This window comes from Periplaneta americana, chromosome 2, assembly GCF_040183065.1.
Source record: "Periplaneta americana isolate PAMFEO1 chromosome 2, P.americana_PAMFEO1_priV1, whole genome shotgun sequence".
Classification (NCBI taxonomy): domain Eukaryota; kingdom Metazoa; phylum Arthropoda; class Insecta; order Blattodea; family Blattidae; genus Periplaneta; species Periplaneta americana.
Window position 1 is genome coordinate 43,210,888 of NC_091118.1, and position 16,115 is coordinate 43,227,002.

Consider the following 16,115-nt stretch of genomic DNA (forward strand, 5'->3'; position numbering starts at 1 on the left):
AATTTTTCAAAGATTACAACTTATCGGAAATGATTTTTAAAGAAACAGTTGTTATGTAACATTTTTCACAAAAATCAATAATAAGCGAGATATTTCGATTTATTTAATTCAGTCCCCCTTACAACCCCCCTTTTAAATAATATATTTTGAATGCCATATAGCCTAAAATCTAAGTTACAACGAACTTAATTTATATTCCAATTTTCATATAAATCGGTTCAGCCATTATCGCGTGAAAAGGTAACAAACATCCAGACACACAGACAGAGAGACAAACAAAAATTTCAAAAAACGATTTTCGGTTTCAGGGTGGTTAATTATATATGTTAGGACCAATTATTTTTGGAAAATCGAAAATTACCAGAAAAATTTCGGCTACAGATTTATTATTCAGTATAGATTTATTAAAACATTTTCTAAACATGTGTAATATTCAAATACATGAATTGGGTACTATATCTCAACTGGTTCCCCAACAATATTGCTTTGAATGTGATGGGCCATTTCATAGACTGGTAAACAAGCAACTTTCTTTTTTATTGGGCAGTATCAGTGTTGTCAACACAAATTTTTAACGATTCATGATAGGCAATTGTGAAATAGACAATATATATTAAATTGGCATTTGTTTGAATATTAGGTAAAGTTTTATTCAATAAACTGTAACATACCCAAATTACCCCGCCCCACAATAGTTAAATATGAAAAGAAAACAGTACTTCGAAATTGTTAATTACGAAGAAACTACATTTGTAATGTTATTCAACGACGCTGTGCTAACTGCAGGATTATTTAGCGTCGATAATGATATCGAGATGGAATTTAGGGGATAAGACCGAGGATTCGCCATGAGATTACCTGACATTCGCCTTACAGGTGGGAATAATTTTGGGAGAAGCATAATCATGTAATTTATAGAGTTCGAACTGTACATTTCATAATATATCAACTTTTATAAGTTAAACATTTATGTCTTGTATTATTAAAACGTACAAAAAAATTTAAAGCTAAGTCGCGTTTAAACATGTGCCATTAAATATTATAAATTTACTTAGTATATAGAATACTTAAGAAATCATGGCTTTTTTAAAATGTGTAATTAAATCTTAGGTTGGGAATGGCAGACCTACAATAATAAATTGTACCAATAACTTAAATGTGCACGCACCTTGTCAATAACAGTACAGTAGTTTGAGTGTTCCATTATTCTATGTAGAGATGGTAACATGACTGTTTTAATTGGTTATTTTACGACGCTTTATCAAGTGCTATGGTTATCTAGCGTCTAAATAAAATGGCGATAATGCCAGCAAAATGAGCCCGGGGTCCAGCGCCGAATGTTACCCAGCATTTGCTCTCAATGGGTTGAGGGAAAACTCCGGAAAAACCTCAACCAGGTAACTTGTCCCAACCATGATTTGAAGCCGACCCCGCTTGTTTCAGTCAGGCTTGCTAACCGTTACTCCACAGCGGTGGACATCATTATTGTCTTTAATAAAAATGTATTTCCTTAAATCAACGTAAGAAGAAAACCGTATTTACGTCAATGTACAGCAAAGCCCTTGAGTCCAATGCTAATTTTTTTATCTCATATTTCAGTTCAAGAGGAAAAAATTTAATTTTGTAAGTTTTAAGATAACTGTATTTTTTAAGTTCCATATTGCTGTGAAAATCCAATTAACAATACTCTAATTGGAATTTATAGTAGGCTATATACGTATGAAACTTCATTAAGATAATTTCGAGTAATATTAATGATCCTTGGATTCTTCTCTTAGCTTTAAATTTTGAGTTGCTACCAGGGGCGATTTCTCAGGGCATGCTATGCTTGCTGCGCAAGCCCAATATTTTCGTAGAATGTGTATTTCTCAAAATGGGATTACGTACATTAAAACTTATTTTGATTTTTGGAATACTGTATAGGCGTAATACCATCCGCAGGTTGCACACCGCAAGTATCGCAACGCTTGCTCGTTTCTCGGAGCTACAGGAAATACGTAGAAATAGCGAGAATATGATGCGCGCGCAAGTGCCTTCCTCCTTAGTCCGTCCTAGGCGCACATGCTTCTGTTATGTGTTGTTTGAAGCTCTGATCCGAGAGCTACACCACGACTATTTAACGTTACACAGAGTAGTATTGGCATCAGCTTTTACCAGTGAATGTACTGTGATCTACGAGTGCAATGTAATTGTATGAGCGGAATGCATATGTTAGCTGCTGCATGTATTATTAATTCTTAAACATTAATTTGAAGTGTTACAATGAGTTCGGAATTGTGTGTCATTGAAACCTTATTATTAAATCTATTTTCCCGAAGGACTATTCAAGAGAAAACAGACATTATAGAGAATATGTGCGCTGGTTCAGTGCAGCTCAATACAACAATATGCATTGGTTGGTAGGGTCGAAAAAAATTAATAAACTGTTTTGTTGGCCATGTTTGTTATAATATAATATAATATTATTATATTGAACTTCTACATCTGATAAGCGAATATGATCCATGACTCATAATGATTTCATAATTATAAAATAAATTATTTATGTGGTCTGATTATTTTTATTAATTATGAATTATTATATCCTCCCATTTTCCCTAATGAACAAAAGAGCAAGCCTAACTTTCATGACTAGCATTCCCCCCTGGTTGCTACCCTTTCGAATTGGCACGGCGATTTATAATCACTTTAACTGCAAGATCATTTCGCGATTGTCAACTGTCAGGAGTTGAACCACAGTTTAGTACATACAGTCACGAAGCTTGAGTTGTGAGGTTGCTAGGAACAATAGACTGTGCCGGTACTACTTCGCATTGTCTGTAATGAGGGAACAGTAGCGACCCTAGTGGTTAGAAACTATGGATGCATATTTACTACGTATTGAGCTTCGTGACTGTATATATTAAACTGTGGTTGTACATTGAGCTGCAAAAGAAATGCCGATACGAAATTATATCGTCTTCAGAGGATTTTAGCAAAAAATGGCGAGGTGGAAAGCTATTTTCCTGAGATTAGTTTTTTTTTAACTCTAAATACGACTTTTACAACATGTTCACGTTATTACTTAATATGAATTGATTTTAAATTATTCATATACTTTTATTTTACAACATCAATAAAAATACTACACGAAAATAATGAAACTGCTATGCATATGGTATTCCACAACCTTCCTTATTATCCACGGATGTTGTCATTGTTACAATCGATATATACGTTCAGTTACGTTTCATATTTTATTAACAAAAAAGTATCAATTTTATTATAAACAACGAAAAAGCTGAATGATGTAATGATAACAGAGCAATAATAGAGTTTATGTGTATCTCTATGTCTATTGTTTCCTAAGCCAAGTCTTCATAACAAGATAATATTTCGATAGCGACTTCGACTCGGCATTTCTTTTGCAGCACACTGTATTCTACATTGTTATTACAGAGGCTTGCTGCCATGTATGGAGCTAGTCGCTTAGCCCTACGCTAGTACGCTATAAATCAGCTGTATCAACAGACATGTCCACCATATAACTACATATATATTCCTAGTTATTTTATAATCGAAGTAATTATTTAAAAACCGATCACATTGGCCAATCGTATTATTTGAACCGAGACCTTCCGATTAATGTTCAAGTTCTTTATATTCAGCCGCATAGCTTGGTAGGAGATTATCATGATGATGAAATGAGTGAGAAAGAAGGGCGATATTACGTACCGATTCTATTCTTATATTGACCTACTGTACGTATTGAAACACGACACACATGAACACACGTTGTTTACTTCAGTGCTACCCGCTGTATATAAGAATCACTGTTACTCTGAATCCATAATAATTATAAATTGTTGATGGAGGCCATTTATTAACCTCATTTTGTTTTGCGTGTTGTTTCGCTAAGACTCCATGATATGCGTGGTAATAAAACAAGACTTTCGAAACAGAAACACAACTAGACTGTCAATTGTCAAAACAAACTTTTTTATCCACTAATTTCCCGACAGTAGCATTCGCTTCTCTGCCTCGGTTGTTATGGGAACAGCAATAAACATTCTGAGCCTACTGTAAGCGAGTCCCAGTCTCTGTGTAAATATACAGAGATAGCAGACTTGTGACTTCAGCAGAAATTTTTATGACTTCACTGGAGTGTAATAACTTTAGCCCTTAAGTAGAAATGTTTATTTACGTTTTACATACTAAGTATTAGGAAAGGCACAAACAAGCGAAATGTTAGAGAGTCTGGGTTATTCACGCAAATAAAACTTAAACATTTAACGTTTAATTTACTGCTAGCCAAATTTAATGTATTTTTCTAACATTATGTTAGGTGAACTGCGGTTTTAGGGAAAAGTGAACCATCTCCCAGCTTTTGATGTCAAAACCCGGGTATTCTGGTGACTTCTGGCCTTGTTTTGCCATAAAATTGACTCCAGTCCAATACATCTCTACTAGTTGTTGGCATAATAGAACTCTAATGAAGAAATAATTGTCTAAAAACACACACATTTGAACCACGCTCAATTTCCTATTTAAACTTTTTAATCAGCAATGTTATAATCCATTCTCATGCAGGATTACATGCAATCGCATACAGACCTCCGTAATTAAATAGGTAGGCCTATAGCCCCATACAATAACAAGGCATTGAGACGAAACAGAAAGAGAAATGTGGACCACATGATGCAGAAAAATGGGTCATGTCGGTAAATAAGTGGAGCACGCACGGATGGGGGGGGGGGGAGTTTAGACTTAACCCCCCCACACAGAGACGAGAAAACTAATAAAAAACAAAAAAATAAAATAAAGATAAGAATGATATCAAGTTCAGTCACTTTTCGACGCAGGTAAACGACTCTTAAAATACAAGAACAAAATAAATGCAAGGAGAAAAAAGAGAAGACAGAGGACAGAGACAACAAGAACAGGGAAGAGCCCGAAAACAAGATTAACACGAGGGCAACAAGGAGAAAATGGCAAGACAAGGAGATATAGAGGCATAAGAGAGTATTGGGAGAACAAGGAGACTACAGGGGATACAAGGAAAAAAGCGGAATAAAAGTATAACGAATAGAATACAATGAGAACATGGGGAAGGCAAGGAGAACAATAGTAATACAAGATAGGGAAAACATGGGGAAGAGAAAGAAAAAAAGCAGAATAGGGGAAGACGAGAACAAGTCGAAAACCAGAACAAGAGGAAGACAAGGAGAACAAGGGGAGGGCGAAAAAAAAGTTTAAGACAAGGAAATTAAGGGGAAAACGAGAACAAGTCGAAAACCACAACAAGGGGAATACAAGAATAACAAGGGGAGGACGGAAGAGAAGGAGAAGTGGAAGACAAGGAGAACAAGAGGAAGACGAGAACAATAGGAAGACAATGAGGAAAAGGGAAAAACAAGGAGAACAAGGGGAAGATGAGGAATAAGGGAAGAAATGAAGAATAAACGGAAGACATAGAGAAGAAGGGGACGACAATGAGGACAAGAGTAATACAAGAAAAGGGAAATACAAGGATAACAGATGTAATACATGAACGATGGGAATAGGAGAAGACTGGGAATACAAGTACAAGGTGAATATAAAGGCATTGGAAAAAATGGATAACAAGGGGAATACGTGGAGAACAAAGGAAATGTGTGAAGAACAAGGGGGAAAAGAAGAATAAAGAGAAGATAAGGAGAACACGGGGAAGATAAAGAGAACAAGGGAAAGACAAAGAGAACAAGGGGAACACAAAGAGAACAAGGGGAAGACAAAGAGAACAAGTGGAAGACAAAGAGAACAAGGGGAAGACAAAGAGAAAAAGAGGAAGACAATGAGAACAAGGGAAGACAAAGAGAACAAGGGGAAGACAAAGAGAACAAGGGGAAGAGAAAGAGAACCAAGGGATAACAAAGAGACAAGAGAAGACAAAGAGAATAAGGGGAAGACAATGAGAACTAGGGGAGACAAAGAGAACAAGGGGAAGACAAAGAGAACAAGGGGAAGAGAAAGAGAACCAAGGGATAACAAAGAGAACAAGAGAAGACAAAGAGAACAAGGGGAAGACAATGAGAACTAGGGGAGACAAAGAGAACAATGGAAGACAAAGAGAATAAGGGGAAGAGAAAGAGAACCAAGGGAAGACAAACAGAACAAGGGAAGACAAAGAGAACAAGGGGAAGACAAAGAGAACAAGGGGAAGACAAAGAGAACAAGGGGAAGACAAAGAGAAAAAGAGGAAGACAATGAGAACAAGGGAAGACAAAGAGAACAAGGGGAAGAGAAAGAGAACCAAGGGATAACAAAGAGAACAAGGGAAGACAAAGAGAACAAGGGGAAGACAAAGAGAACAAGGGGAAGACAAAGAGAACAAGGGGAAGACAAAGAGAAAAAGAGGAAGACATTGAGAACAAGGGAAGACAAAGAGAATAAGGGGAAAACAAAGAGAACAAGGTGAAGACAAAGAGAACAAGGGGAAGACAAAGAGAACAAGGGGAAGACAAAGAGAACAAGGGGAAGACAAAGAGAAAAGAGCAAGACAATGAGAACAAGGGGAAGACAAAGGGAACAAGGGAAAACAAAGGGAACAAGGGAAAGACAAAGGGAACAAGGGAAAACAAAGGGAACAAGGGGAAGACAAAGAGAACAAGGGAAAGACAAAGAGAACAAGGGAAAGACAAAGAGAACAAGGGGAAGACAAAGAGAACAAGGGGAAGACAAAGAGAAAAAGAGCAAGACAATGAGAACAAGGGGAAGACAAAGGGAACAAGGGAAAACAAAGGGAACAAGGGGAAGGCAAAGAGAACAAGGGGAAGAAAAAGAGAACAAGGGGAAGACAAAGATAACAAGGGGGAGACAAAGAGAAAAAGAGCAAGACAATGAGAACAAGGGGAAGGCAAAGGGAACAAGGGAAAACAAAGGGAACAAGGGGAAGACAAAGGGAACAAGGGGAAGACAAAGGGAACAAGGGGAAGACAAAGGGAACAAGGGGAAGACAAAGGGAACAAGGGAAAACAAAGGGAACAAGGGGAAGACAAAGAGAACAAGGGAAAGACAAAGAGAACAAGGGGAAGACAAAGAGAACAATCGGAAGACAAAGAGAAAAAGAGCAAGACAATGAGAACAAGGGGAAGACAAAGGGAACAAGGGAAAACAAAGGGAACAAGGGGAAGACAAAGGGAACAAGGGGAAGAAAAAGAGAACAAGGGGAAGACAAAGAGAACAAGGGGAAGACAAAGAGAAAAAGAGGAAGACAATGAGAACAAGGGAAGACAAAGAGAACAAGGGGAAGAGAAAGGGAACCAAGGGATAACAAAGAGAACAAGGGTAGACAAAGAGAACAAGGGAAGACAAAGGGAACAAGGGGAAGACAATGAGAACTAGGGGAGACAAAGAGAACAATGGAAGACAAAGAGAATAAGGGGAAGAGGAAGAGAACCAAGGGAAGACAAAGAGAACAAGGGAAGACAAAGAGAACAAGGGAAGACAAAGAGAACAAGGGAAGACAAAGAGAACAAGGTGAAGACAATGAGAAGAAGGTGAATACAAAGAGAACAAGGGAAAGACAAAGAGAACAAGGGGAAGACAAAGAGAACAATGGGAAGACAAAGAGAAAAAGAGGAAGACAATGAGAACAAGGGAAGACAAAGAGAACAAGGTGAAGACGAAGAGAACGAGGGAAAGACAAAGAGAACAAGGTGAAGACAAAGAGAACAAGGTGAAGACAAAGAGAACAAGGGAAAGACAAAGAGAACAAGGGGAAGACAAAGAGAACAAGGTGAAGACAAAGAGGACAAGGGAAAGACAAAGAGAACAAGCGGAAGACAAAGAGAACAAGGGGAAGACAAAGAGAACAAGGGGAAGACAAAGGGAACAAGGGAAGACAATGAGAACAAGGGGAAGACAAAGAGAACAAGGGGAGACAAAGAGAACAAGGGAAGACAAAGGGAACAAGGGGAGACAAAGAGAACAAGGGAAGACAAAGGGAACAAGGGAAGACAAATGGAACAAGGGGAAGACAAAGAGAAAGAGAGGAAGACAATGAGAACAAGGGAAGACAAAGAGAACAAGGTGAAGACAATGAGAAGAAGGTGAATACAAAGAGAACAAGGGAAAGACAAAGAGAACAAGGGGAAGACAAAGAGAACAAGGGAAAGACAAAGAGAACAAGGGGAAGACAAAGAGAACAAGGGGAAGACAAAGAGAACAATGGGAAGACAAAGAGAAAAAGAGGAAGACAATGAGAACAAGGGAAGACAAAGAGAACAAGATGAAGACGAAGAGAACAAGGGAAAGACAAAGAGAACAAGGTGAAGACAAAGAGAACAAGGTGAAGACAAAGAGAACAAGGGAAAGACAAAGAGAACAAGGGGAAGACAAAGAGAACAAGGTGAAGACAAAGAGGACAAGGGAAAGACAAGGAGAACAAGGGGAAGACAAAGAGAACAAGGGGAAGACAAAGAGAACAAGGGGAAGACAAAGGGAACAAAGGAAGACAATGAGAACAAGGGGAAGACAAAGAGAACAAGGGGAGACAAACAGAACAAGGGAAGACAAAGGGAACAAGGGAAGACAAAGGGAACAAGGGGAAGACAAAGAGAAAGAGAGGAAGACAATGAGAACAAGGGAAGACAAAGAGAACAAGGGGAAAACAAAGAGAACAAGGTGAAGACAAAGAGAACAAGGGAAAGACAAAGAGGACCATGTGAAGACAAAGAGAACAAGGTGAAGACAAAGAGAACAAGGTGAAGACAAAGAGAACAAGGGAAAGACAAAGAGAACAAGGGGAAGACAAAGAGAACAAGGGGAAGACAAAGAGAAAAAGAGGAAGACAATGAGAACAAGGGGAAGACAAAGAGAACAAGGAGAAGACAAAGAGAACAAGAGGAAGACAAAGAGAACAAGAGGAAGACAAAGGGAACAAGGGAAGACAATGAGAACAAGGGGAAGACAAAGAGAACAAGGGGAAGAGAAGGAGAACAAGGGGAGACAAAGAGAACAAGGGAAGACAAAGGGAACAAGGGAAGACAAAGGGAACAAGGGAAGACAAAGGGAACAAGGGGAAGACAAAGAGAACAAGGGGAAGACAAAGAGAACAAGGGGAAGACAAAGGGAACAAGGGAAGACAAAGAGAACAAGGGAAGACAAAGGGAACAAGGCGAAGACAAAGAGAACAAGGGAAGACGAAGAGAACAAGGGGAAGACAAGGAGAAAAAGAGGAAGACAAAGAGAACAAGGCGAAGACAAAGAGAACAAGCGGAAGACAAAGAGAACAAGGGGAAGACAAAGGGAACAAGGGGAAGACAAAGAGAACAAGGAAAGACGAAGAGAACAAGGGGAAGACAAAGAGAAAAAGAGGAAGACAAAGAGAACAAGGCGAAGACAAAGAGAACAAGCGGAAGACAAAGAGAATAATGGGAAGACAAAGGGAACAAGGGGAAGACAAAGAGAACAAGGGAAGACGAAGAGAACAATGGGAAGAGAAGGAGAATAAGGGGAAGACAAAGAGAACAAGGTAAGAGAAAGAGAACAAGGGAAGACAAAGAGAACAAGGGGAAGACAGTGAGAACAAAAGAGAATACAAGGAGTACAAGGGGGAAAAAGATAACAAAAACAAGGATGAGAGGAGGTTGTATTTTAATGTGATAGTTAATAACCTAGTTATCCCGTTCCCTTTACCTAGTGAGGAGGAAGACGTTGTTCTACCTCAAAAAATTATGACTGCTTAAATTTTTTATATTCGTGTTGTTCAGTCTTTCATTTAGATGTTTTTCTTTTTGTGCGGAGGGCGATCTTGAATGCCTTTAATGAAGATCAATCGATATAGGCTGTAATCACAGCTCGAACAAAACTAATTTCATTATTCTAATGATCTTTCGCTCCACTTAATGTATATGTTTACGAATTCGTAAAAAAAAAAAAAAAAACATATGACAAGACAAAAATAAATAATTAGTACGGAACAGTTGCAATATAAATGTATTTCATACCAGTCATTTAATATTGTTCTAAAACGTAACAGCTTTTAAGTTCGTATCACAATTCTCTATAGTGCGTAACGTGTCCCTTTTTACTAAAATCTACAAAAAGAAGTTTTATAAAATCATACAGAAAATAATAAACACTTACGTCATCATTGCTGCATTAAATAGCCTAGTTGATTTTTGCTAGTGGAAGCTGGTCACCCACTGTAGTCTCCTGGAATGATTTCTGTTTATGACGAAGTGCTTCTGTAGCTGTCTACGCCGTCAGGAAGAAGATAAAAACTGGTGGAAGTTCACTATTCAGTTTCTCCGTGAATTATTCTGCCTACAAAGTCTTATACAGTGCTGAGAGAAAACTATTGTTATTGCAAAAAAGTTAAATATGCCTCATGGTTTTGTACGAATGTTGGCGGAAATTCGTAACGCATTAAAACACAGTTCCTGACCTCCAAGAGAAAACAATGATAATTATTTCAGAAGATATAAGTCTACAATAAATTCACCATTTCGTTCACTGTTATTGTTAGATAAAATGTTAGTTTTATTGTCGATATATACTGCGTGGCTATGTTGTATCACCACAACTTGAACTGTTTGTAATGTTTTCCGACACACACTATACGCAACTCGTAACGTTTATGCATCACGTTGAGGGCTGATCGAGAGCGTCTGTTTTTATACAACATTCTACTACGATCCACTAATTCACACACAAAATAAGTCTTCCTGTCTTTCAAGACCATGAAAAGTTCTAATATATGTAAACCACATGAAACTACACAAATGTCAAAGGTTAAAAATTCACTGTAAATTTATTTCAAAATCTTTAAAAATAATAGCATTGCATTACGTATGTTCTTTTGCTTCTTTCGATACATTCCGCACAGTGCCTGAGATCCTAACGAAAAATGCAGCTTGTTCAAGATTGTGTACATCTGTCAAGTACAAAATCAAACCACAACCTAATAGTTAGCAATAAAATCCGTCTTCTACTATTTTAGAACCACAAAGAGTTACGACTCTCTACCGTTTCCTTGAATGTTTAACATCTAGAGAAAAGTTTAATATAACAATGCACAATAAATATAATAAGAATACAATCACCATAATATTTACACTGAATCTGGTATTCTAGCAAATAAACTTGAAAACTGTAATACTGTCAGATGGCCTCCAAAATGGACTCCACTTCTCGGACAACTGCACTTTCCCCGAAACCCTTGTTCAGCACTCATATCTTTTAAACTCTTCTTGGTACAATGTTTCAACTTTCAAACACACTACCGTAAGACATTAATAAATATATTTTTAGTTTACGCACAATGAAATATAATAAAAGATCCATACGAAACAAGATTATGTAAGATTGCTCTGACCTGAACAGATGTCTGACCAGAATTGACTAGTCGCAACATTCAGTAACGCCACTACCGCAACCTACAGTTTGTTTCTAATAATATAATTTACTATCTTCATCGAATTTACATTATTTGTAAAACGATCTCTTTAAGTTCTTGATGTTTTCTGCATAATTATATACGTATATTCGAACTTCCAATATAATGACATCTTCAGACGCCAACTATTTTTTCGCTAAAAAGTCAACTGGGCAGTGTATGATGCATTATGGCATCACTGATTTGTTTCTGAAGCGATGCAAAGAGAGAGAATTTCGGTAAATTAAAATGTATTATCTGTTTTGCCTATCTTTCATGACTTACTTACTACATTACTTGCCTAACATAATAATTCGTAGCGCTATAGCCCATGAAAGGCCCAGACCGACCAGCCGGCTGCTGGCCTGAAGTCCACATGCCGAAGCAGAGGTGGACTATTATGCAACCAGAATGGAGGTATCGTGTGGTTAGCACGATGATCCTTCCCAGTCATAATAGCTGGCTTTCGCAAGCGGATTTCACTACCTGTCGTAGCTCCCCAAGTGCATCACGATGCTGGGTGAGCACCGGTCCCATACACTAGCCGAAATTTCATGAGAAAATTTCTTCTCCCATGAGGACTCGAACCAGCGCGCATTGCGTAAAGCAAGCCTTAGGCAGGATGCCTTAGACCACGACGCCACGGCGCGGGACAACTGCCTAACACAGCGTAAATTAAATTACACCTCCGATTGGTTTAGGCACTACCTTCGTTATGTACGATACCATTACAACCATGACGTATGAAACGCCCTTGTACCGGAAGAAAAGAGGAATACAAGAACAAGGAAAATGCAAGGAGAACAGGAGAATATTAAGAAGAACAAAGGAAAGACAAGGCGAATACAAATGAAATACGAGAACATGAGGGAATAAGGAGAACAATGCAAATATAAGAGGAAGACAAGGAGAACAAGGGGAATAAGTACAATACATAGAGAAGGGGAAGAGAAAAGAACAAGGAGAAGAGAAATAACTAGAAAACGCGGAATACGAGTATAAGGAAAGAAGAAAAGAGAAAAAACAAGAACAAAGGAAGACGAGGAAAAAAAGAAAAAGACAAGAGAACGAGGGTAATATAAAGAGAACAAGGGGAATAAAAGTGAAATACGAAGAAACAATATGAAGACATGGAGAACAAGAGAAATACAAAAGAAAGACAAGGGAACAAGGGAAATAACCAGAATACGTAGAGAAGGGAAATAGAAAGAGAACAAGGAGCCTACAAAGAGAACAAAGATAAGAAAAATAACAGGGGAAAAGGGGAATACGAATATAAGGAAAGACGAAAAGGGGAAAGACAAGGAGAGCAAGGGTAAGACGAGAAAGACCATGAAGAAGAGCGGAATACAAAGAAAACAAGGGAAAGACAGGGAGAGCAAGAGAAGAAAAGGGTAACAAGGGGAATAAAAGTGAAATACAAAAAAACATTAGAAAGACAAGGAGGACAAGGAGAATGCACGAAAAGGAAACAAGGGAAATCGAAGAAAACGAAATACAATCAGAACAAGGGAAAGGCAAGGAGAAGACGGAGAACAAAAGTAATAAAGAGAAATAAAGAAGAATATTAGAAAGACGAGGAAAAGGGAACATAAGAAGAGGAAGACAAGGAGAACAAGCGAAATACACGGAGAACAAGGGAAAGACAGGGAGAACAAGAAGACTAAGAAAAAAGGTAATAAAAGAGAAATACAAGAAGAACAAGGGGAACACAAGAAGAAGACAAGGAGAACAAGTAGAATACAAGGAGAATAAGAAGCCATGAAGATTCAAGGTAATACAAGGTGAACAACGAGAAGAAAGAACAGGTCGAATAAAAGTGAAATACAAGTACAATACAAGGTGTACATAAAGGTGTTTAATATTTTAACTATGACAATAACAGCACTCATATTAAATGAAAGAGTAACATAAGTTCATAAGTGTTCAATGTGAGCCCCGTTTGTTACACGACACACATCTAACCTGCAGGCTAATTCCTCCATACTTTAATCAGCATGTCTGGAGTGATGGCAGCAACAGCTTCTCGAATCCTGTCTCTCAACTCGGGCAAATGAGCAGGCAATGGATGCACGTCGACTTGGTCCTTTACAAAATCCGAAAGGAAAAAATCGCAGGGAGTGGGTTCCTGTGATTTTGGAGGCCACTGGAGATGAACCCTGTCATCGGATGCATGACGACCAATCTAGCGGTTAGTGACAATATCATTCAACCAATCTCGTACAAGGTGATGCTAATGTGGAGGTATGCCATCTTGTTGCCATATGAAGTTATTTGGTTCATTCTGCAGTTGAGGAAAGAGCCATATCCAGGTACATAATTAGTTGCCAACTGGTTATGCCATCGATGGATGTTGTTGGCATTTGGGGGATCACGATTAAACTGCCTACGAAACGCACGTTGAACTGTTATAACCGATTTACAACTCAAAACACGAAATTCTTTCTGTTGAGGAGTCGCCATCTTTGTTATTAGCGCTGCCAAGAAAACAAAACAAAGGGAAAGCTATCTGTGCATGCATAGGCCTACAACTAAAACTGTCTTCCTCTCTCTTTCATTTGAGCTTAAAACAACTTTCTACCCCATATCTGAGTGATAATATAACGAGTACCGGTATAAAATGCTATATTCTTTTAAGTACATGGTGTATTAGGAAGACAAGGAAAACAAGCTGAATATAAGAAAAGAAAGACAAGGGGAACTAGAAGAATACAAGGAGAACAAAGGGAATACAAAGCTAACAGAGGGAATACAAGAAGAACGAGAAGAAGACAAGAAGAACAAACTACATATAAGATAAAGATAAAGACAAGAGAGAACAAGGAGAAGGGAAGGAAAACAAATTGGAAGAGGAGGAGAACAGGGGGAATACAAAGAGAACAAGGTGGAGTTATATTTTTATGACAAGGTCAATTCGTAAGTTAGCCGCAAACCTAATTAAGAGAAAGACTTAGTTACACGTGAAAATAAACTTTGCATTTATTGACAAGCACGATAGCCAGTATACCACCGACAGCGATAAAAGAATCGTTGTTTTGATGTTAAACATGTTGTAAATAGCTCGAAATTAAATTGTTTACACCTCGAATCCCTGCGAGGAGAAAGGAATTCTGCCCCACCCGTCACTCTGATTTAACCAGTAATGGACGTCCATTATCAAACTTCTTTTGCCCCTCTCTTCTTTCATTCTTTTCCCATGACCGTAAGACGCCATTGCTTAAGACTACTACTAACATTAGAAAACATGAAGATATGGCGATGATAATGATGTTATCGCTTATTTAACAACACTGCGTCCACTTCGTGGTAATTTAGTGTTGCTGGAATATGCAACAGCGAGATGGAATTTTGATGGCATAAGTCCAAATATTCGATAAAGAATTGCCTGATATCTTCCATACAGTTGGGTAAAAACAAAGGGAAAAATCTCAACCATGCGGGATTCGGACCCATGCCCAAGCACTAATCCGTATAATAGAACTATGACTTAAAAAGAGTGATGATGATGATGATGATGATGATGATGATTCAGAAGATAAAATATCTCAATGTATTTTTCAGGGCCAAAATGTCGGAGGTGCGAGTTGATTCCCTTTTTGGCCCCCGACCAGGCACCACGGTTGGTGAGGGTAGCTACAACATGCTGATTCGCCTTGTACATAACAAGGAACAATTGACAATGTGCAAGTACCGCTACCATGTAACAGGTAAGTAGGCTATAAGAGCTTAAGTCAACTGATGCCGTATAAGTACATGTACTGGATGAAGGAATTGTAGCACAGTCTACTATATACAGTCACGAAGCTTGAGTTTTGAGGGTGCTAGAAACAATAGACTGTGACGGTACTATTTTGCATTGTATGTAATGAGGCGATATTAGCGATCCTAGTGGTGAGCAACTATCTAATGTTTGCATATTTACTATTTACTAAGTTCTGAACTGTCAGTCAAGTTACAGCGAGCTCCGAATATGTGCGTCAAATATGTGTGCAACATCCGACGATATGATCCCATATCACCGTCCTTCGCAAGTCTTTCGTGGCTTCTACTTAAAGAACGCAGAACTTTACACTCTTTGTCTTTACTCTTTCGAATTCTGCACACCTCAATACCAAATTACCTTTCGTCTCGTTTCTCCTATCTATACTCTAACCACGACGTAAATACCAGATCACTTATCTGTGGCACTGTAAGTATACCTCTTCATAGAACATCTTGTTATTCATCATCTTTTACAGTATCCACCTCGCGTCAATGGAATTCCTGGCCACAAAGTATTAGGGACTGCAAGACAATAAAAACCTTTAAAAACAGCTTAAAAGATAACCTTATTAGCACTTCACTCCAATCATACTCATTTAAACTGTCACTGACTACACTGTTACTTCATTCTTTAGACATCATCCTGATAGTGCTGTATTTTCAAAATTGTCTCATAATAATCTCTTTCTATTATCTAATATTATTTGAAATATATTAACTTTCCATGTATTTTAGCTTAATTCTGCTACACAGTTTATTTCAGTGTTTAATTAATAGTTCATAGTATTTTGTTGTTTAATTTGTAAATAACTCTTGTATACATGTAACTCTCACCTAAATCAAATTGTTAAATTCTTTGTAAGTTCATGCATATGTATATACACTTTTTGCTGGTTGAGTGGAAGAGAAGGCCTTACGGCCTTAACTCTGCCAGCTAAAATAAATTATTATTATT

General features: G+C 38.0%; 1 protein-coding gene across 3 annotated transcripts in view; it reads left to right on the plus strand.

Annotated features, from left to right (window-relative positions):
• LOC138692979 (uncharacterized) overlaps window positions 1–16,115 on the plus strand; it is a 479,658-nt gene that overhangs the window by 437,722 nt on the left and 25,821 nt on the right. For all 3 annotated transcript variants that reach the window (XM_069816418.1, XM_069816439.1, XM_069816427.1), the window contains exon 9: window positions 14,960–15,105. In XM_069816418.1, the coding sequence (XP_069672519.1) occupies window positions 14,960–15,105 (146 nt within the window). The remainder of the gene's footprint in view (window positions 1–14,959; window positions 15,106–16,115) is intronic.